The following is a 22068-nucleotide window of genomic DNA, read 5'->3' on the forward strand; positions in this document are numbered from 1 at the left end:
AAAAAGAAAAAAAAAACTTAGATTCACTTTTGGTGGATTTTGTACTGTATTTATTACTAATGATGCAAAAAGTTGCATAGCTTAACCCAAACTGTTCTTTCTTTTTTAATTTCTTGTCTTGTATATGATCTTTTTGTATGTGTTTTTCAAATAAAATGTTTAAAATGCTTCAAAATAAGCCTTTTGTCTAAATATAAATACAGTATTATAGTTATGTATGCTTTAAAATTGGCCTTCATTGTCTTATAAAAGCAGACGCACCTATTTCAAATCAAAATTAAACACCTGATATTCGAAAGAAAATTAAACAGCAGAAAGGTGTCAGTATTTGGGATATAAGACTCTTTCGATTTTCCCATCTGCCTTTTTCTTGTCTAACCACTTTCCACAAATGAAGATGGTGGTCACCCAGTTGGCAGTGTTTGTAATGTCCACACACTCCAGGTACCAGCCAGGGGTTTGGCTACTGTTGTCATGCTCCACTTTTACCCTCAGCAGATCGCCCAAGTCCAACATCTCCAGCAGAAATTTGTCCGTGCGGCCTCTCTCAAACAGGTTTCTGAACTTCTGCTTTAGTGGTCGCTTCCCCGAGTCTCCGTTGACGCCGTATATAGTGATATAAACGTTGGCATCAGTGCCAGCTCCCTTCACGTCCCCGGTGATGATGATGATCTCGTACTTGACGGGAACTAAACTCCGGACTTTGCTGGCAAAGCTCTCAATGGTTCTAGTGCATTCGAATGTCACAAACGTGTCCTTCCTTGTGGTCAGGGGGATCTTTGCATCACAATGGAAAATGTACCTATACAGGAGCGAGGGATGGATATAAAATGTTATTTGTAGACAAATGAAGATATGGTTAGAAGATGAGCAGAAGGAAAGCCTTACTGACTTGTTCTGGAGCTCTTTTTCCGTCACCGCCACTTCCTGAACGTGCCAGTGAGCCTTCTTCACCTTTTTATCTTTTGTTAAGTGGCCCAAAGAGATCCCAACAATATCCCCCAGATTTTTAGAGGAGAACTCAAACGAGTCAGTTGCACCCCTATATTGGACAAAAAAAAGTGTTGAGATTATACTCAGCTGAATTTTTACACCATGTTAAAATATGTAATATGTGGCACATAAACAACTTTAAACTTTGACGGGTTTTTTTTTTTTTAGAACTTTTTCCACCTCATAACATCAGAATCTTATAGGGGTTTCAAAAGTACAGAGTTCAAAAAACAGAATGAAGTACACTGTGGAGATAAATACAACATCAGGGGCATGTTTTTTAATGATCGCTCGGTCTGGCCAAGTTCATGTGTCCATACTGCAAGAATCGTTTTTTCTTTGATGAGTTCTCCATCATAAACTCCTTTGAACGTGATCTTTTCCCCTCAAGCACGATCCAGACGTTCTCCTTCGTCTCTGCGTCTTCAGAGTTGGCTGTTGTGATGTCAATTTCATATTCTTTAAGGAAAGTGAAAATGAAAGCAACATTTATGCAGAGTTGCCTCAACGATTATTGCAGTGTGTCGACATGGTAAACACAAAAAGCACATAAGACATGTATTCATACTTGTCTTGTCACTGAGGTCCAGGATATCATTGTTGGCACATGCCAGTTCCCGTATTATCTGGCCATCATCCTTGCTTTTGGCCAGCCAGCGGTCACAGGGGAAGCGAAAGGTTTGGTTCATGAGTTCGTCTTTTATATCTATATTTTCCAAATGCCATCCTGGAGCAGGACCTGGAAGTCGAAAAACAAATCTTTTTTTTTCTTCACCCTCCTATATGGCATTTGCAACATAGAGCAGCACTGTATACAGTTATGTGCAAAATAGCAGCTGTGTGTTTAATACAACTGAGAAAAAGCTCAATCCTCATAATAGCATTTATTTCCATGTACACAAAGGCACTGGGAGCACTGCACATTCATGAAAACATGAACCAAATATCAATTTTTAAACTGAAAGTGAAGAAAAAAGAACAATGGGCTTCATTTTCATTTACAAACTCAAATATTTACAGTATAAACAAAGTTGTTTACAGATTTAACTTTTCTGTTGCTCACTGAACTAATATTTAATTGTATAACCTTTATTTCTGATAACTGCTTTACATCTGTGTGGCATGGAGTCAACTATCATCTGACACCTGCAAACAGAATTTCCAGCCCAAGCTGACTGGAATACATTCCACAGTTCTTCTGCATTCTTGGGTTTTGCATCAAAACAGCATTTTCGATGTCACTCCACAAATTCTCAATCGGATTGAGGTCTGGGGATTGGGCTGGCCACTTCATAACATTAATCTTGTTGGTCTGGAACCAGGATGTTGCCCGCTTGCTGGTGTGTTTGGGGTCGTGGTCCTTCTGAAACACCCATTTCAAGGGCATTTCTTCTTCAGCATAAGGCAACATGACCTCTTCCAGTATTTTTGATATATTCAAACTGGTCCATGGTGCCTGGTATGCAATAAATGGGTCAGACAAAGTATGAGAAACATACCCAAACCTTTATGCTTGCACCGCCATGTTTTACAATCTTCACAGTGTACTGTGGCTTGAATTCAGTGTTTATGGGTCGTCTCACAAACTGTCTGTGGCTTTAGACCCAATAAAAACAATTTTGCCATAGAACATCGCACCACTTCTCTTTAGGCCAGTCAAAATATTTGGAAAACTGTAACCTTTTCAACACGTCTTTTTTTTTCAGTAATGGTACTTTTACGAGGGTTTCTTGCAAATAGTTTGGCTTCACGTAGGTGTCTTCTGATTGTTGCAGTACTCACAGGTAACTGAAGATCTTTGATTTCCCTGGAGCTGATCATTGGATGCTTCTTTGCCATTCTTGTTATTCTATGATGTACGCGGATAGTAGTATTCCTTTTTCTACCACGTGTTTCAGGTTTTGTTTGCCATTTTAAAGCATTTGGGATCATTTTAGCTGAGTAGCCAATTATTTTCTGCACTTCTTTATACGTTTTCCCCACTCCAATCAACATCTTGATCAAAGTTCTTTCTCCTTCGGTACAATGTCTGTAATGACCCATTTTACTCACTGATCAAGGGCTAAAACCAGCAGGTACAACGTTTGCTGCCTTCCTTCTTTAAATAAGGGCCATAATTGACACCTGTTTCTTCATAGAATGAATGACTCACTAATTGAACTCCACACTGCTATTAATTTGAACACGCCCCTTTCATTAAATGAGTCAATTACACCCAATTAGCAGCATGCATGTCATGACTGTTGATTCTGTTGGTCGCCCATTACTCGGCTACACCTAGTCATGAATTTTTCCCCATGTTGTATTATCTTTTCTGCCAAAATCAGTAATGAAATACATTGGTGATGGTGGATATTGGGGGCAGTACCACATCAGGAGGGATGGGCACTGTGAAATGAGCGGCAGCCAGTCATCATATTGCACTCACCCTTGTTATCATGCCACACCCTGATCTTGGAAAGCTCTCCCAAGCTCAGTACATCAGGGAAGCGGAACACGTCCATCTGCTTGCGCTCAAACTTGTTCCTGTTGCTGCTTTCCTTGAGTGCCAGAGTGCCGGTGTCACCATTCTCCCCGAATATGATTAGGAACACGTTGGCATCTGTGCCTGCACCTGGAAGACATTATGTGGAAAGAGAGGTTGAAAAATATAAACACCACTGTTGGCTTTTCATTATATGCAATATAGTTGGATATTTTTGCCTTATTTCCGAGATGTGTTGCGTGGGCTTTTTCCGTGTACATAATGCAAACGTACCATTATTTCATCTAATTCCATTGCAAATCTAAAACTGCTTTATGACTGTGTACTTGGGTCATGGTTTCTTTTGTCTTTAATTATTTATCTTTAGGGCAGAGGTGATGAGCAAAGTCATGGAAAAGGTATTTTTGACCTACCAGTGACATCGCTGGTTTTAACGTGAATGATATATGTAGTCGTCTCCACCTGATCTTCGTCATCCACCACTGCGGGGAGCTCACACACCTTTGTTCTCTTGGGCCCTTTCGTTTTCGACAGCCAGTTCTCAAAGGTGAAAACTGACACCTCGTCAGTGCTCAGGTTTCGCATGATAATCTAGGTCATGTAACAGGACAAGAAGACACTGACAACAGTGCAACACAAACCACAAACACGGTTTCTCATTGGCCACGTCTGACAGGATCAAGCTCTCCAACCTCTGGTGTGCTGTCAGTTAGAACCAGTCAACACCTGGTTTCAGAGTATTTAAAAAAATATGTTTCTCACTTAGCCAGAGAACTTAAGCCAAAAGTCAAGACCTCCAAGACTGGAGGAGGGGTAAGAGACGGGGATTGTCCTTAAAGGACAATCCTCATTTTTGGTTTAGGTTTTCTCATCCAGCTCTACGAAATGCACCCCTGGAATCGAAAGCATAAATGGGGATTATTTGGCTCAATAATGTCAATCAAATTATTCAGTTGACCTTGTCAAGAAACCAGTCAGGCCGACTTCCCGTTCCATCAATGCGAACTCTTAGCTTTTTAAGAGGACCGATATCATCAATCTCCAAGTTGAACGTGTCCTCCTGATCTCTCTCAAACCTATAACAAACTATGATGAGTGAAGAGCAGTAGAATGAAGCTTATCACACATTTATTATCTTTAATGCTCTTTTTGTCCTATTGTTGTTTTCCCACGTTTTCAAAACTAACTCACTTCTTTAATAATGAGTAAAGGGATTGTCAGTCACCTGTCCTCATTTTTGGGGAGCAGAATGTCCTCCGTACCTCCGTTTGCCCCAAACACGTTTATGAATATGTTGGTGTCTGTCCCTGCAAATTGGGTGTCTCCTGTCACAACGGTAATCTCAAAGATGACCTACAGAGAGAGGGGTATAAGAGGTGAGGGAAAATATCTGTACTTAGTGGTATATTAAGCACCATGTCATGATGCATTATAAGTCAACAAGAAATGGATTTGATTACAGACACTGAGAGCACTACATCTAGGAGACTATTCCATATAACATTACATTAATATACAGGTGCATCTCAATAAATTAGAATATCATCGAAAAGTTAATGTATGTCAGTAATTCACTTCAAAAAGTGAAACTCGTGTATTATATAGATTCATTACACACAGAGTGATCTATTTCAAGCGTTTATTTCTTTTAATGTTGATAATTATGGCCTACAGCCAATGACATCCTAAAAATCCTATAAGACCAATTCAAAAAATTATTTTTAATACATAAATGTTGGCCTACTGAAAAGTATATGCACTCAATACTTAGTCGGGGCTCCTTTTGCATGAATTATTGCATCAATGCGGCATGGCATGGAGGCGATCAGCCTGTGGCACTGTTGAGGTGTTATGGAAGCCCAGGTTGCTTTGATAGTGGCCTTCAACTCTTCTGCATTGTTGGGTCAGGTGTCTCTCATCTTCCTCTTGACAACACCCCATAGATTCTCTATGGGGTTTAGGTCAGGTGAGTTTGCTGGCCAATCAAACACAGTGATACTGTGGTTATTAAACCAGGTATTGGTACTTTTGCCAGTGTGGGCAGGTGCCAAGTCCTGCTGGAAAATGAAATCCGCATCTCCATAAAGCTTGTCAGCAGAGGGACGCATGAAGTGCTCTAAAACGCCCTGGTAGACGACTGCGCTGACTTTGGACTTGATATAACACAGTGGACCAACACCAGCAGATGACATGGCTCCCCAAACCATCAGTGATTGTGGAAGCTTCACACTAGACCTCAAGCAGGTTGGATTGTGTGCCTCTCCACTCTTCCTCCAGACTCTGGGACCTTGATTTCAAAATGAAATACAAAATTTACTTTCATCTGAAAACAGGACTTTGGACCACTGAGCTACAGTCCACTCCTTTTTCTCCTTAGTAAGACACTTCCGACGTTGTCTCTGGGTCTCCGAGTGGCTTGACACAAGGAATGCGGCAGTCGTAGGCCACGTCCTGGATACGTCTGTGTGTGGTGACTCCAGCAGCAGTCCAATCCTTGTGACTCTCCCCCAAATTCTTGAATCGCCTTTTCTTGACAATCCTTTCAAGGCTGCGGTTATCCCTGTTGCTTGTGCACTTTTCTTCTACAACACTTTTTCCTTCCACTCAACGTTCTATTTACATGCTTGGATACAGCACTCTGTGCACAGCCAGCTTCTTTAGCAATGAACTTCTGTGGCTTACCCTCCTTGTGGAGGGTTTCAATGACTGCCTTCTGGACAACTGTCGAGTCAGCAGTCTTCCCTGTGATTGTGTACCCTACTGAACCAGATTGAGGGACCATTTAACCTTTGCAGGTGTTTTGTGTTGATTAGTTGATTAGAGTGTGACACCATGATTCTACAATATTGAACTTTTTCACAATAATTTAATTTTCTGAGATACTGACTTTTGGGTTTTCATTGGTTGCAGGCCATAATCATCAACACTGAAAGAAATAAACACTTGAAACAGATCACTCTGTGTATAATGAATCTATATAATACACGAGTTTCACTTTTTGAATTGAATTACTGACATACATTAACTTTTCGATGATATTCTAATTTATTGAGATCCACCTGTAATATTAATGCACAGTAACAGGGCGTGTCCTGTAAAGTGTTAGAACAGACCTTTTGAATGATATTGATGGTGGTGGCGTCTAGCACATTAAATACTCTTGCTGTGAGGCCATCTCCCCTGTCCTTGGCGAGCCAGCACTTACACTGGAACATGTACTTGATGCCTTTGGTGGGCACTGCAACTGAGAGCTCATCTACCAGCCAGCAGCTCTCAGGAGTAACTCCAGCGTGGCCTAACTGCCAAAAGCAGAACAGAGACAATCATTACTAAAAGAGTAAAACCTTTGAGTTGCAGTAGTAATTTGCAATGCACTTTTTAATATTAGTTTTTGGCAAAATTGAAATATAATCAGATATCTGCATTTGAAGACCCTCAACCCGAAGAACCGTCACTGGTTGGACGTGGTCTTACCTCCACTCTCTTGATTTCTCCTACATCCGATCCATAACTTTCAAAGTTCTCCATAGTTCCAGCAGCAAAACATTTCTTTTCTTCAGGAAGATCGAGCCAGAGGCGCTCTGTCTCCATATCCTGGGGGCCCATTATGATCATGTAGACCCGACTTGTGGTACTGGCATCGTGGTCTTGCCCTGTTGACACTGTCATGTGGTACGGGATCACTGTGGATCAGAAACTGAGGCTTTTTTAAACCATTAAATAAAATTCCGCCAGTGGTCTATGCTAATTTATTTAATGGTCCTTCACATCCAAATGTAGAATGCCGTTTTGGGTGTAACTAGAGAACTAGTTTGAGAATTGCGTAATGCTGTATATATTCAATGGAAATGATCCCTTACGATCCCTTATGATCCCTTACGATCACTTACGATCACTTAACAAAGCTTACCTGGACCCTCCTCCACTGGCACTGCTTTCTTCCTCTTTTTCTTTTTGTTCATGTTGCTGTCTAGGCTTGGTTTGGAGTTCTGGATTTTTTTCTTTGAGTTTTGAGGATTCCTTTCACCTTCGTAACCCTGATTGAATGGTAAACACCTCAGGTAGGTGGGAGGTGAGAAAAAAAGATAAAGGAGCATGAAAACATTTGTAGGCAGTCCCTAAAGTCATACAGGTGAATGGAAAGTGTACACAGAATAACTTATTTAAAACTTCATCACCTTGACATAAAATGCTCTCTCAATCCGTCTATCTTCTTTCTTTCTTGATAGCCACCTCTCACATAAGAACATGAAGACTTCATCTGTGTCCTCGTCCACAATTTCTACCTGGTCGAGGTACCAGTCTGCCCCTGGCAGTGAATTGTCATGGCGTATTTTGATCTTAAAAACCTCACCTAGGTCCACAGCTTCAATGTTGAACTTATCAACCTAGAAACAAAAAGTGAATGAATAAACTGATATAGTGTATAAAGACCAAATGCAGGCCTAGATATGTGTTCTTCATATTTTAGTGTTTCCATAACTCATGTTCTAACTCATGTCAAAATAATGGTTTCAAATGTAGATAAATACAAAACTTACTCTTCCTCTCTCAAACTTGTTTTTGTTGCTCTCTGATTTGCTTAGTTTGCGTTCTCCTGTGTCCCCCAGGTTTCCGTAGATGGTCAGGAACACATTGGCGTCTGTACCTGCTCCATGCATGTCTCCCGTTCTCACTGATACCTTATATGTGTGAGCTGAGGAACATCATAAAAAAGGAAGCCTTCCAAACTGTGACCGACTTCTCTGCACCTAGTTCAGTACCAAAAACCTAGACGTCTGAATTCCTAAACTCCAATTGTCCCTATGTCACATAATCTATGACTTCTTAAATCTGCAAAATATACATGTTTTGACAGAAGTGCGTGCACATACTCTCCAGGGCATCCTCCACCTCTGTCTCTATGTACTTGAGGGTGCCGTCTTTCAGGAGCTTTTCTGTGATGATGTCTGAGGGCACTAGCTCTCTCACTGTCTCACCATCATCCTCTGACTTCGCCAGCCATCGTTCGCATGGAAAGATGGTAGTCTCCGAGCCCTGAACAGAGTCACGAGTGTCTGAGAATCTCCCAAGCCCTGCTGAACTTTAACTAATTCTGAAGTGTCTGCATCAATAAAACTGGCCAGAAACAGATCCACGTTACCTTTCCTTTCCTTAAAAGCCTTCTGATCTCCACTCGGTCTAGATGCCACCCAGGATTTATGCCCCTGTTATCGTGTCCAATGCGAATCTTCTCAAGGATGTCTCCTATATCCTCCAGCTACCCAAACACAGAGCATTGTGTTCTCACTCTCATAAAACACAATTCGTTCTAAAATGGAAAAAAAAAAAAGTTTTAAATGTGCTGTGCTGACCTCGACAATGAACATGTCTTCTGCACCCCTCTCAAAGTACAGGCGTCTTTCTCTTTTGTTCACACAAAGAGACTTCTGCTGAGTGCAGATTCCGTTCTGCCCATAGAGAGCAATAAAAACATCTGCATCTGTCCCAGCTCCAAACACATCACTTGTGAAAATTTTTATTTCATATGGCACAACTGCAGAAAAGAGAAACAAAATGTTGACTGCAAGTCTCTTTAAAGGGATAGATATTTAGACATCATTTAAGATTCATTTACATAGTTCATATTAGTTGAGTTCCAACCCTAATCCACCACATCTTAGTTAATATATACAGAATGGCTTAAATGTCTAATATGAAAAACTGACGTATATATCTTTAATTAACTACATCACATGTTAGATTTATGTTTTGAGACAGCTATAGAGGAAGGTTGAGCTCAAGAATGATTTGGAGGTGTATATGCAATGCAAGATTTTGCCTTACATGGGATGTAGAGCTCCGTCTGCAGTTCGGCTGGGTACAAATCTCTTACTAACGCCCCATCATCTTCTGTCTTATCCAGCCATCGGCCACATGGGAAACAAAGTTTCTGACCCTGGGAGGGGGCATTAATCTCTACCCAGTCTAAGAACCAGCCGGGGGACCCTCCTGAATGATTAGCAAGGGGGACTGTTACTGTTTGCAGTGATGGGAAAAATTCTATAATCACTGTTCTCAAGCAATCACTTAGTTAATTCGTTTTTATTATACGTCAAATTTCTAATTGGCCTAGTTGTAGATGTCACTTGGGTAAAATATTTGCTAAGCAAAATGCTTAATTTCATTGTTTATATGTTTTTGGAAAGAATTAACTGCAAGCAGACTGTTAGAGCCAAACATGAAACTTATATATATATTCTATAAAATCTGCTGTTCATCTGCATCCGGTTAGATTTCCATAACTGTCAAAAAGATATGAATTTCGTTGTGTGACTCTAAAATGTTACATACCATTGTATGTTAAGATTAATATTGATATTTATATTAGATTATACTTGTGTACATTTATAAAAATACCCTTCTGCCCAACAGTATTTATTCATCCCTTCATGCTTTTCTCCTCAGTAGTCCTGTAAGCAGGATCAGAAATGTTGGGACAGACTGATAGTCACTGTCATAGGGTATACATACAGACTAGCTGCAATTGCAGTTTCTACCTGCGTTCTATAAATTTGAACGATAACCCAATTTTTTAATCCCTTTCTCTACTGCACATTCAATGCTTTACAAAGGCAAGACTCTAAATGAACCCTTTAAGAGCCCCCATCAACATCTAATCAAACATAAATAGCAGTGACAGAGTTCCTGTAAGGTTGCCAGGCAACTTGATGCCAGGCAGATTGTCTTTGCTGGAAGCTTTTAGAAGCAGCCGAGTGCATCCTGTCGTCACAAAGCCGTATTCAACCGCCTCGGTTACCAATCCTCTGTTCAGCATTCATTTCACATTCTCTTTCACAAAATCTTGTTGATATTCTACATTCAACAGGTTCCATTGATTTTTGAGTTCAATTGTCCTAGAGCTTACCTGCGTTGTCATGCCCAATTCTAAGCTTTAGAAGCTCTCCCAGATCAACAGCTTCCACAGTGAATTCATCGATCATTCCCTGCTCAAACTTGTTTTTGTGAGTTTTACTGGCCCTCAGGTTAATGATTCCTGTAGAATGTATGAAAGAACAGTAGGGAAAGGAAGAACAGGTGCTGTCCACACAATGGCAATCATTGCCAGTCAAAACAACGAACCCTTGCTTTACACTTGAGGGAATTTGAAAACGTTTTAAAACATTTTAGTGACTAAGTTGATATATAACTTTTAACCTGTATCATCATACTCTCCATAAAGAATTGCAAAAACATTGGCATCAGTTCCAGCATGTTTCTTCTCTCCTGTCTTGATCCTCAGCGTGTATGTTGTTGACATAGCTGCCAGGAAGGGACAATGCACTTATTTTAAGGTCTCTTTCTCTGTGTGCATATACAGAAAACCCTTTGAATGAAAGAAAAACAAAGAAATCTGTCCTTTAGATTATCTAATGTTGCATGAACATTTCTTCTACCCTTCTGCTCCAGCCCTAAGGTGGCTCCTGAGTCCTCCTCGTCCCCATCCTTCTTCATGAAGGCCTCATCCACAGGCACCAGCTCCCTGGCGATCTGCCCATCATCTTCGTCTACAGCCAGCCAACGGTTGCAGGGAAAGTAGTACCTGTATGCGAACCCAATTTTAACCTAAACGTAGACCCTACTATAGCAGAAATGTTATAGTCGTTCACACAAAAGGTAACCATGTCGTGTATCCTTAACATCAGCGTCACACAAACTCCCTGCTTTCTCATCAGTCTGAAACACACTCACGTGATGTCATCCCTGGTGTCTGTGATCTCGACTCTGTCCAGGTACCAGGAGACGCTGGAGTCCTGACGGATCCTGAGCTTCTTCAGAGGTCCCAGCTCCACTGCTGTAATGGAGAATGTGTCTGTCTGCAACGCATACACACAGCTGACATGTGCAACTTGTTGCAGATTCATGACGTGGTTAGAATCAGCATCATAATGCTTCAAACATGCACGTCTGCACACCTCAGAAAGTATAACAGCAGCACTGGTTGACAGATTAGACGTGTTATCGTAGACCTGATTACGAGGGCCATGTTTAATGCGTGGCGTAAATTATTGATCAGCTCACGTTAACAGATGAGTAAGGGTATACCAGAATATCTACTGTGAATAACATGAGGAACTCTATCAGGTTCCATGACTCCTTCTTGTTGGTTACAGGCCAGTCTCTGAAAGATTGCAACTCATCTCTGATTCAGCAACGCATTCAGGACATCACGTAATCTGAATCTCACGCACCTGGCCGCGCTCAAATTTGTTGAAGTTGTTGGACCTCTTCAGGCGGCGCTCCCCGGTGTCGCCTTTCTCGCCGAAGATAGTAATGTAAACTTTGGAATCGGTTCCAGCACCCCACATGTTGCCCGTGAACACATTGACATCATACACAATTTCTGGGGGCGTGCCAAAGCATAGCATTAGCATACACTATGATAGTGAATATAGTAGTGAATATATTTAGAAATACTAATTGTGAAACTCCTACTAATTGTACTACTAATTACTAATTATACTAATTGTGAAACTCCTTTACAAGCAGACAAGGTCAAGTGGAAAAGTGAGAAAATAGGGCATATAGATGGATGCTTATATAAATAATGGTTTCTAATTTTGGTACCATCCAGCTCCTCGCTATCCTCGGGTAGAAGTTCCACCACAAGCTCCCCATCTTCCTCATCCTCAGCCAGCCAACGATCACAGGGGAAGGAGAGCGTTTTCACCACCTCCTGCATCACCTCCTCACCCTCATCCTCATCCTCTTCCTTCTTTTTCTTCTTCTTGTTTTTCTTCTTGTCTTCTTTCTTCTCTTTCTTCACCAAGGCCATGACCAAGTATTTTACATCCACTTTTTCCAAGAACCACCCAGCCCAGATTCCTGACCCATCGTGGCCAATGCGGAGCTTAAAAATCTTTCCCACATCTTTAGCTTCAATCTGCACCAGAGAAAAGAAACTTAGCAGGGTTTGTGTTCCTCATTAACAGACAACGTCTGGGTGAGAGTCATTTGTTTTCTCATTGTGCTATTTTACAGCATGCTTAATGACGAAGAGAGTGTAGATACCATTGTTCTGTTATTATCAGAGCATGTGTGAAAAGTAATTACAGTATTTGTACTACTAGAGTGGTTATTAGGATAGCTTATTAGGCATGATGGCTATTTAGCATGGTTGGAGTTTGATTATTCTGAATTTAGAAAGGAGAGAACATGGAAAGAACAAGGTGTTATTAGATATAATTAAATATACATAGGCTAACATGGAGTAAATGGAAAATCTCTGGACAACAGAGTGCAGAGAGAAACAGTTATATTGAATTGCAAACCACTGGCATTATAACCATGTGACTTGTTCAATATTTAGAATTCATTACAATTAACAGCAAATTTTAATTGAAACAAATATCACTAATATTTTGTTTTGCTGTGGATAGCACATTTGTTCTTTTTTCTTTGATGAGAAACCTTTGATGAAGTCAAGAGCCTACTAAAAACTGTGTGCTAAGATAATATCTACAGTGGCCATCACCACTAAAGTTAGAATCATATCAGTGCTAATATAGATACTGACATTAGAACCTTGTAACACACAGCGGTATCTCAATTGCAGAACACTACCTAAGACCTCATCAGGGAACTTTTATGAGGAGTTGAAATAAGGCAAAAGCCCTAAACACTAATGTATCATTATCTAGTAATGTAGTGATATCAAGTGCCAAGAACACTGGTCATTACCTTGAATATTTCAGCATGACCTCTTTCAAAATTATTTGACCTGCTTTTCAGGGTGATAACTTCTGTCTTTCCTTGGTCTCCATACAGCTGGATAAAAATATTGGCATTGGTTCCTGCAGCCCAAACATCACCCGTCACCACGGTAATTTCATAGTTTATCACTGGGACAAGGAAGCAAAAATAAAGCTGAAATTCCAAAGTACTTACACTTGACAACCATATACAGTAAAATGCTATATATGATACATGAAAACATATTCCACAAGTGCGTACATTGTTCAATGTCCAGTATTTCACTTGGGTATAGCTCCACTTGGGTTTTGCCGTCAGCCTCATCTTCAGAAAGCCAGCGATGGCTGGGGAACATGTAGTGGCTTCCACTGTTAGGTACCATGATCTGCACACTGTCCAGAAACCACCCCGCCCGCATGCCCTCGTTGGTGTGACCAATCATAAGACGACTGATCTAGGGTCAGTAAAAGAAAAAAGAAAAAGAAGCAACGATTCCGTTCATTACATTTCCAGAGCAAAGCATGCCTTACTCATGAGAACCGTCACAGAAACGCTTCTCCCACTGAGCTATACGCACTTGTCCGATGTCACGGGTTTCAATGGAGAAGACGTCAACTCGCCCAGTTTCGAAGTAGTTCGGCAGGTTATTGTCGGAGACGACCAGCATCATTTTGCTGGTGTCGCCTTTCTCACCATAGAGCTTGACAAACACCCTGGAGTCTGAACTGCCGCCACTGATGTTGCCTGTCTTCACTGCGATGTGATAGCTGACATCTGAAATCAAGAATGTTCACAAGCAAGTTTCATGTGCTGAAACAGCAGAGCCACTGTGATCTCTAAAAGCATGCATTCTAACTTTCCAGAGACTATGTGATTCCCTGTGTAAGGCACTACTCGCAAGGCAGCAGCGCCAGTCTGAGAAGGTGAAGGTTGCATATGCCTCCTCCGATAGTTAGATAGTTACTCTTGGATCAGTAAACACTATTAAGGTAAATTAAAATGCTAAAAAACATTTAAAAGCACCAGGAAAAACACTTACTAAATAGTCTTTGTCCATCAGAAAATGGCACTAACTCACGAACAATCTGGCCATCGTCCTCGTTACGGTCGAGCCACCTGAATTGATAGAAATACTACATTATGAGAAACCTAAACTACTTTTGGAATTAACAGAGCAGATGTAACAAAAAACGCTCACCTTTGACATGGGAACTGGATACCCTGTGACTCAGTGTGCCCTTCCTCTCTGACCACTACTTTATCTAGGAACCAGCCACACCCTCCTCCTCGCCCATCATGGCCAATCCGTACCCTGTGAACCTGCCCAATGCACACCGCCTCGACGATAAACTCATCGGCCTGCGGACAAACACGAATGCAAAGTCTCAAAGGCAAGAGCTGAGAGCATGGCAAAGAAGCCGACGAAGCCACAGGTCCACAGCTCCGCTTACGTTGCCCTTCTCAAACTTGTTGACGTTGTTCTTGCAGTTGACCAAGGCCCGGTCACCTGTGTCTCCTTTGTCACCAATCAGGCAAAGGAAGACATGGGCATCTGTCCCACCTCCACTGACCGTTCCAGTGTAGACTGTCACTCGATACTTTATGACTAGGAAAAAAAAATCACCTTAATTATAACTCTATTAGAATATAATTATAATAATTATAGCGCTATTAGAATATAATTATAATAATTATAGCGCTATTAGAATACGGACGACACCTCTCATCTCAGAGGATGTTTATTATTGTGTGAAAAACCAAAAGCAATCCACTAGAAGTACAAGTGCTTTTTGACCAAATTGCCTATCAGTGCATTTACGACGTGTCTTCATAAGAAGTGCATAGTTGTGAAGGCACTCTTGCAAAACTGTGTGAAGTCACTCTGGGTGTCTTGCCTGCCAGTGGTTCTTGGATAAGATCCCCCATGGCAGGGAGCTCCCTCACCACTTCATTATCATCTTCATTTGTATCTAGCCAACGCTCGCATGGGAATTTGTATTTTTCCTTTGTTAACGTTTTCAGCAAGGTCACCTTTGGAATCATGGAACAATATTTAGTAATATGCCTGAAGTCTAAATCTCAATGAAGTTGAAACATAAATCTCTGCATGTCTTACCCTGCTCAAATGCCATCCTGCAAACGGATGTCTCTTTTCATGCCAAATTCTCAATTTCGTCAGTTTTCCAAGCTCGGGTAATTCAATCTGAAGGCATTAATAGAAATTGGACCCACTGATGGAAATGAACAGATTTTTTTGTGATTCTCCTGGATATGAAATAAACAATTTGAGTTTCCAAAGCACTGAAATTACCATGAATTTATCAGTCTGACCCTGCTCAAAATTATCCGTTTTGTTGTCCAACTTCATCTCATCAGACTTGCCCTTCTCGCCATAGATCTGGAACAGGATAGAGGCATCTGTGCCTGACCCAGGAAGATCAGATGTCCATATCCAAAGAGACCAAGGATGCTCTAAGGAAAAGAGGCACAGAAGAACATGAAACATCCCAGCCCCAGCACTGTGAGCACTCTGGTGAAGGCAGATGCTCATAAAATCTCTTTCTCTTACTTCTCATACTATAAGCGCTTGCTAAATAAAGCTTGTCTCAGAACAACAAGACTACTCACTCTTCTGCCTTTTCTGCCGTAGTGAGACCATTTCATACAGCTCTCTCTCAATCAGTCCATCGCCCTCGTGTTCATCCATCCACTTAGAACAAGGGAAGGTCTGCTCAATTCCAGTGAAAGGGCAGTAGATCACTACCTGAAACAAAATAGAGGAATAGTGGTCAATGGTCAATAGTGCTATTGACCATTGCAATGATTCTGGAAGAGAAACTGAAATTATATGCAAAAGCCATGGAAATAGATGGTATAAGTTTTTAGATAAAAAAGTGCCAATACAGGATTGTTATTAAAAATAATAACAGAATTAATACTGCTTTACCTGCTATTGTGACATTTTCACTGTTAACTATCATGAGATGAAAACAGTCACTCATTTCTTGTAAGAGGGCCAATCAGAATATTTGCATCAATAATTGTATGAAAATGTCAGACCATGTCGGACCTTTTCACAGTACCACCCTGCGCTGACCCCTGCGTTATCATGGCCAGTAGTGATGCGACTGAGCGGGCTCAGTAGAGCTGCGATCTCTATAGTAAAGACATCGGTGAGCCCACGTTCAAATTTGCCCCCCTCCAAGAAGACCTTCCCACTATTCTTCAAGCCTTTGGAGCCATGCATGACCATGTGAATTTTGGAGTTGGTTCCAGCTCCCCTGATGTTCCCTGTCACCACCTGCACGCTGTAAACAATGCCTGCAAGGTAGAGTTACACGGAGCACAAACCAATTGTTTTATACTTGAGACTAGTGTCATTTAACTGGAAAAAGGATAAATACAGAAGGTAATTGGTAGACTGACTGATCTGGATAAGTCTGTAGTTTGAAGTAGATTTAAGTGCTTTAGTTGTATTTGGATTATTTCAAACTAGACAAGATGAAGTATATTATTAAAGTGAAAAGCTGCAGGTACAACGATGGTACATCTGTTCTGAGGGTTTTGTCCCTATGTCAGGTTAAAACATGAGCGCCCACCTGTTGGCTGACTTGCTCCCACTAAGCTATCCCTTTGAATCTTTCCATCGTCCTCATCCATTGCAAACCAGCGGCTTATAGGGAACTCATATATTGCCTTGTTTCCCAGGTCATCTACTATCACCTAAAATCAACACAGCCCAAAACTTGTAGAGTCAGAAACACACACAAAGTAACTGGCTTAGGTACTGTTAAAAGCTGTTAAAATATTGTATGGTTAACGATGCCATTAATACTACTCTGAATACCACGAATAGTATTAAAATGAATTAATAAAATGTTGTACATTCAGCCTGGAGCTAGTTTAATAAAATCATAATAAAGATAATAAACGATAATGGGTCAAACAAGCAGATATTTTTTTTATTTCAGCTCAAATGTCATATGTATGAATATAAAATCTTTGTATCGACATTGAACTACTAATATGACAGGCATCTTTAGAATGCATGGGTGTTAATTTGTACAATTTATGTGCCAGTCTCCAAGTAGTGGGTCTCATAAATAGGAAAACCAATCTGTTAAAGTAGGGTAGCATGGTGTTTCCTTTCAGCATAGATAAGGTGACTAAAGCCTCAGAGAATGACCTCATCCCAAAGTACTTTGAGTGATACAGATTCTGTGGAAGGGACTGCAATGCATTGCAAAGAAAAACACAGCAAAGCCAAATGGTGCTAATTTATAAAACAGCAACATTTTCCAGAGTCACTTGGGTTATATTCATGCCCCACTTAAAGATCGGCTGTGATTTTAATGTCACTGCTTAATAATCATACTTTAAGTTTACATGTAGTCTGGTAATTAATGATAACACCATTACTAGTTATTCTTCTGGAGATCATTCTCCTTCAGCCTATAAAATATGCAAAAAAAGCTTTAAAAAGAACCCTTGTGTGGGTGAAAAGGTGGAATACTGGTAACAAATTGTTCTCATAACAAGCTTGATATTTATGTAAGCCACAAAGTGAAGGGCAAGATAATCTTGTAACTTTACCTTTTCCACAAACCAGCCAGCAGAGGAGCCTCTGTTGTTGTGGCCCATGGTGATCTTATTGATTCTCCCCAGGTTTGGTGCTTCAATTGTAAACTTGTCCTCTGTTCCTCTCTCAAAGTTGTCTTTATCATTATCTAGTCTCCTTTCCCCTTTGGAAAACGGTGTGAAAGCTCAGCTGATTACAGAAAGCAATTACATGTTTCAGATGTTTTCAAAAACATGCTGAGGGAAGCTACAGTTCCTATGTGAATGTGGTCATGATAAATTGTAGTTGAAATGCCTCTCACCAGTATCTCCAAATTCCCCAAAAATATTAATGAACACATCTGCATCTGTCCCACTGCCTTTGATGTCTGCAGTGAAGACACTCACCACATACTTGTTATCTGCAGAAGATGCATGGAAAACAAACCCAATCTGATTACACCACAGTGTAGCTGTTCTCATATTAGGATTAGAATCCATCCAATTGATGAATCCGTCCCTGCATTCCCAGCTAAAGGATCAGATAATATGCCATAATGTCACGTCACCTGTCATGCAATAAAGACAGAATAATGACCCACACTTTGGCATATCTGAGGGGTCCAGAGTTCCCAGCAAGTCCCTCACAAAGAGGCCGTCTCCCTCCTTCCTGCTGAGCCAGTTGTTGCAGGCGAAGTAGTAACGTAGGTGGGGCCTGTTCATGTCTGTCAGCATCACGCGGTCCAGGAACCAGCTTGCATTTAGGCCTGTATTATCATGCTCGATCCTTCAAATGCAGAATAAAAGAAGCACTTATAGTGAATGGGTGGTGTTATCCCTGGATTTATGACTCATAGCATGGTTGGAACCTGCAAAGGAACTATTCTGCAATAAGGGCTTGATTCAAGCATACCGAATCTTTTTTATAGGCCCGATGTTGTGAGTTTTTATCCGGAAGACATCTGTTTTGCCTTTTTCAAAAGCAGTCCGATTCCTGTAGGCAAATAAAATGAAAATAAGGCATGATAATAATGATATGAACTATATAAAAGTAAATAAGAGTTTAAATAAGGAGCTAAAAAAGTTTAAATAAGATAACTAAGGACAAGATTTAAGATTTACCCAGAATAGCTAATAGAACTCAAATATTCCAATATTATAAATGTGAGATGTTTTTAATAAGTTATTATGTAATGTAAGGATTAAACTACGTTAGCTGTAAACTGCAAACAACAGATTGATGTATATAAGGGAAATCCTACATCCATAATCTTTTAAAACAAAAGAAAACGAAGCACAGCTTCATAGACATGGAGAATATTGCTATTGCAAGTGAAGTAACTGGATGCACACTAAGTTCATCATACTGATGTACTGCACATAGATATTCTATCCCTTTATCATGAGGACACTTCTAAATGTACTTCTAAAAGTCCACTTGCTTGTCATATTGTTTATTCTGTATTATAGATTTTTAAAAGTATTTATAGCACTGTGCATTTTTATGATGCACACCTTTATCTGCCTTTTGTACTATTCACGTCTGTATTGTATTTCTTTCCGACATCTGGAGTAGTGCTAGCAGAGTAAAATCTCAAGACAGCTGCTCTTTATTAATGAGAATAGCACCTAATTAAACCACCCGTCCTTGATGGAAGGTTCTAGAATATCATGTGCACAGGAACTTCAAAATAAACCTCACAACACAGTCTCAGTCAGAGCATTATACTGGTTTCTCTTGTATCGAAGAGAAGACCATTCAGATACCTCTTTTCAGTGCTGTGTGTTTGGGGGAAAATAAAAAGGTAATGTTACCTTGGATTATCAAAAACATGAAACATTGAGATGAATAATGTTAAACATTTATAAACTTAAAACACAGTCAGAGCATCGGGTCAATTGTTGCAAATGTATTATGAGACATTTATGATTAGGTCAGCACAACTGATCCACAACTGATTACGGATTTCCAATAAGACTCAAATATCAGACACAGACTCACTTGCTGGCAAGGTGCAACTTGGGAGTAATGCCATATTCACCAAAAAGAGTGGCAAAAACATTGGCATCAGTGCCTGCTCCTGACACATCTCCTGTGATGGTGACCACCTCATACACTGCGGGTGAATGGATTGACAGGGAAAGTGTTTCAGACTTTTTGGTGTTACGTGTCAGCAGATCCAAACAGAAGGTATTCCAGGAAAAGCCTGTCCGAATAATTTATGAACAGAACTCACATTTGGGAACATCGCATTGCTCATTGCTCAAGCGCTCAAGTTCGGCGCTCAGAACGTGTGTGGAAAACAACGGAAAGATTTAAAAATGGAGATTGGAGCAGTGTACCACTCTAAAACAATAAGCCGACGAATCGGAGGTCAGGCGGAGCAAAGAATCTGCAGGAGAACAGCAGAATCTACCACTGCTTACCTTTCTTCTTATGGTACTCGTCTTCGTAGTTCTCACCCTTCTCTGGTTGGTAGTTCCTCAGCTCATTTTCATAGATCTCTACGTAGTCCACAGTTTTGCTTTTCTTCTTCTTGCCTTTCCTCTTCTTGCCCTCGCTGTCACTGTCGGTGGACCCTTTCTTGGCCTTCTTGTCTTTCTTTTTCTTTGGAGAGTCGTCGTCCTCTTCCTCTCGGTCCCCTTTCTCGGCCCTTTTCTTCTTCTTGCCTTCATCCTTGGCCTTCTTGTCCTTTGGGCCCATGACAGCCGCTGGCTTGTTCTTCTCACCCACGTCGCTCTCCTGAACTACATCTGGAGGCCTCTCAGGTCCTTTGGTCTCTTGCTGCTGTTTGGTCTGTTGTTGTCGAGTTCATCCTCGCTCGTGCCGCCGCTGCCGCTGCTCTGCTCCTGTTCTTCACGCTGCTTTCTTCCTTTTTTTTTCACTTTCTTCTCCTTCTTCCTGCCTTTCCTCACATGGGGCGCATCGCTGTCTGTGTCCGTCTCCCTCGGGCTCTCCTGCCTCTTTCCGCTCTTCGCCCTCTCAGGCGACTTTGATTGTTTCTCCTCCCCGTCGGCGTCGTCCTCTTCGGTTTCCTATGCCTGTCGCGTTTTTGTTTTTTTTTTTTTTTCCCTTTGAGGGCATCTTTAATTTATTTACTGCCTGGTAACTTTAACTGGCGGCTGTGTGTCCGGTGAAGGACAACCCGGCTGACCTGTGACGCTGGGGCGCCCTGCCAGAGGGACAGGTCGTGGAGCGCGCCACGGCTTGACAGCTTTCAGGGCCTTCCCAGCCTGAGCGGCAACAGTCACTGGGTTCATTAATATTTACCACCTCTGAGTCATGTGCACTCACTTTGGAGAAAGGCTAGAGAGAAAGAGGAGTTTCCTTGTCAGAATGACAGGCAGGGAAATCACGTTTTAGCATTAAGGGGGAAGCAAAAAGAGACTGTTGTGTTAGAAATAAACCATTTTGTACTCTTCCACCTTTCCTTTCCATCTTAAGCTGTCCATGTACATTATTAATGAAAATTATTAAAAATAATGTGTAGAATTCTTTTCCATTAGTGTTCCAATGAAGACGCACATGGGGGAAATAGTGCAAGGATTTTGATTTTATCATTGCAGTTATATATTCCACCAGATGGTGGAGACATTCGCCGGAGGTCAAGTTTGCTAAAATTTAACTGTTCTTCTCAGCAATGATAAAATAATTTTACAGGTAACCCCAGAACTGTGTTTCTTATTTTTCAGCATCTACCTATTATATTTGTCCCATTAACCCTGTTCAGAGAAGATATAATTCATGTAATACCATCAATGCCCAGTCTATACATTTTGACAAATGTACATGAAAGGCCAGTCTTCAGTTAGGAGAGGTGTGTGTGTGTGTGTGTTTGTGTGTGTGTGTGTGTGTGTGTGTGAGTGTGTGTGTGTGTTGGATAACATATTTTCCATTGTTGCATGTGCTTATTTTCTATTCAAATCCAAGTGGTTAATAATCACATAAATAATCACATAAAAGATTTGCAAAAGACCCTAAAATAATAAATTATGGAGGCTTGAAGGGAAATCATGAAAAATCATGTCTTTCCCTTTGGAGGGAAAGAATACATTGCAGACTGGTACCAAAAGCAAAGGCCCACTGTATCAGCATGGATGCTTCCGGTATTATGGTTACTGTGTGATTTATGTTGGAGGAAATTAGAACAGTCTTAGTTTTATCATACAATCATTTCTGCATATCCTACCTGAGCCAACAAGTCTATACAAAGCCACACACACCTACAAAAAAAACAAAACAAAAAACCCCAGACTGATAAACTGTAATGAAGCACATGTAATTTATTTATGTATTTATT

The 22068-nt window shown here is 40.8% G+C and overlaps 1 protein-coding gene across 2 annotated transcripts; it reads right to left on the reverse strand.

Annotated features, from left to right (window-relative positions):
* Positions 1-20857, reverse strand: loxhd1b (lipoxygenase homology PLAT domains 1b). Of its 2 annotated transcripts, XM_081707532.1 has the most exons (41): positions 20195-20857; positions 19770-19884; positions 18681-18761; positions 18370-18554; positions 18091-18189; positions 17804-17952; positions 16810-16933; positions 16281-16531; positions 15839-15974; positions 15522-15682; positions 15327-15413; positions 15106-15241; positions 14662-14816; positions 14409-14569; positions 14250-14326; positions 13788-13984; positions 13472-13664; positions 13199-13359; positions 12086-12401; positions 11710-11861; positions 11210-11334; positions 10915-11060; positions 10676-10780; positions 10386-10514; positions 9305-9469; positions 8833-9014; positions 8622-8738; positions 8353-8515; positions 8020-8174; positions 7657-7866; positions 7389-7515; positions 6953-7161; positions 6592-6777; positions 4704-4831; positions 4437-4554; positions 3892-4069; positions 3422-3607; positions 1562-1732; positions 1314-1452; positions 893-1042; positions 1-802 (listed from the first exon to the last, which is right to left on the reverse strand). In XM_081707532.1, the coding sequence occupies exons 1-41, from the start codon at positions 20469-20471 to the stop codon at positions 322-324; spliced, it is 6783 nt and encodes a 2260-aa protein (XP_081563658.1). In that variant the 5' UTR covers positions 20472-20857; the 3' UTR covers positions 1-321. The 2 variants fall into 2 exon arrangements, with proteins under 2 accessions (XP_081563658.1, XP_081563659.1); XM_081707533.1 differs by lacking the exons at positions 16281-16531; positions 17804-17952; positions 18091-18189; ... (2 more) ...; positions 19770-19884; positions 20195-20857.
* Positions 20858-22068: the final 1211 nt, after the last annotated feature.

The sequence above is a fragment of the Electrophorus electricus genome, chromosome 25 (genome assembly GCF_041902795.1).
Source record: "Electrophorus electricus isolate QZ-2024a chromosome 25, ASM4190279v1, whole genome shotgun sequence".
NCBI lineage: Eukaryota > Metazoa > Chordata > Actinopteri > Gymnotiformes > Gymnotidae > Electrophorus > Electrophorus electricus.

Excerpts from the sequence above, each read along its gene's own strand:
- loxhd1b (XM_081707532.1), bottom strand. The coding sequence starts at position 20,471 with ATGGGCCCAAAGGACAAGAAGGCCAAGGATGAAGGCAAGAAGAAGAAA. Across the intron at positions 11,061-11,209 it reads GACACCAGGGATGACATCAC|GTACTACTTTCCCTGCAACC; the intron begins GTGAGTGTGTTT and ends GTTCGCATACAG. Across the intron at positions 10,515-10,675 it reads TGGAGAGTATGATGATACAG|GAATCATTAACCTGAGGGCC; the intron begins GTTAAAAGTTAT and ends TACATTCTACAG.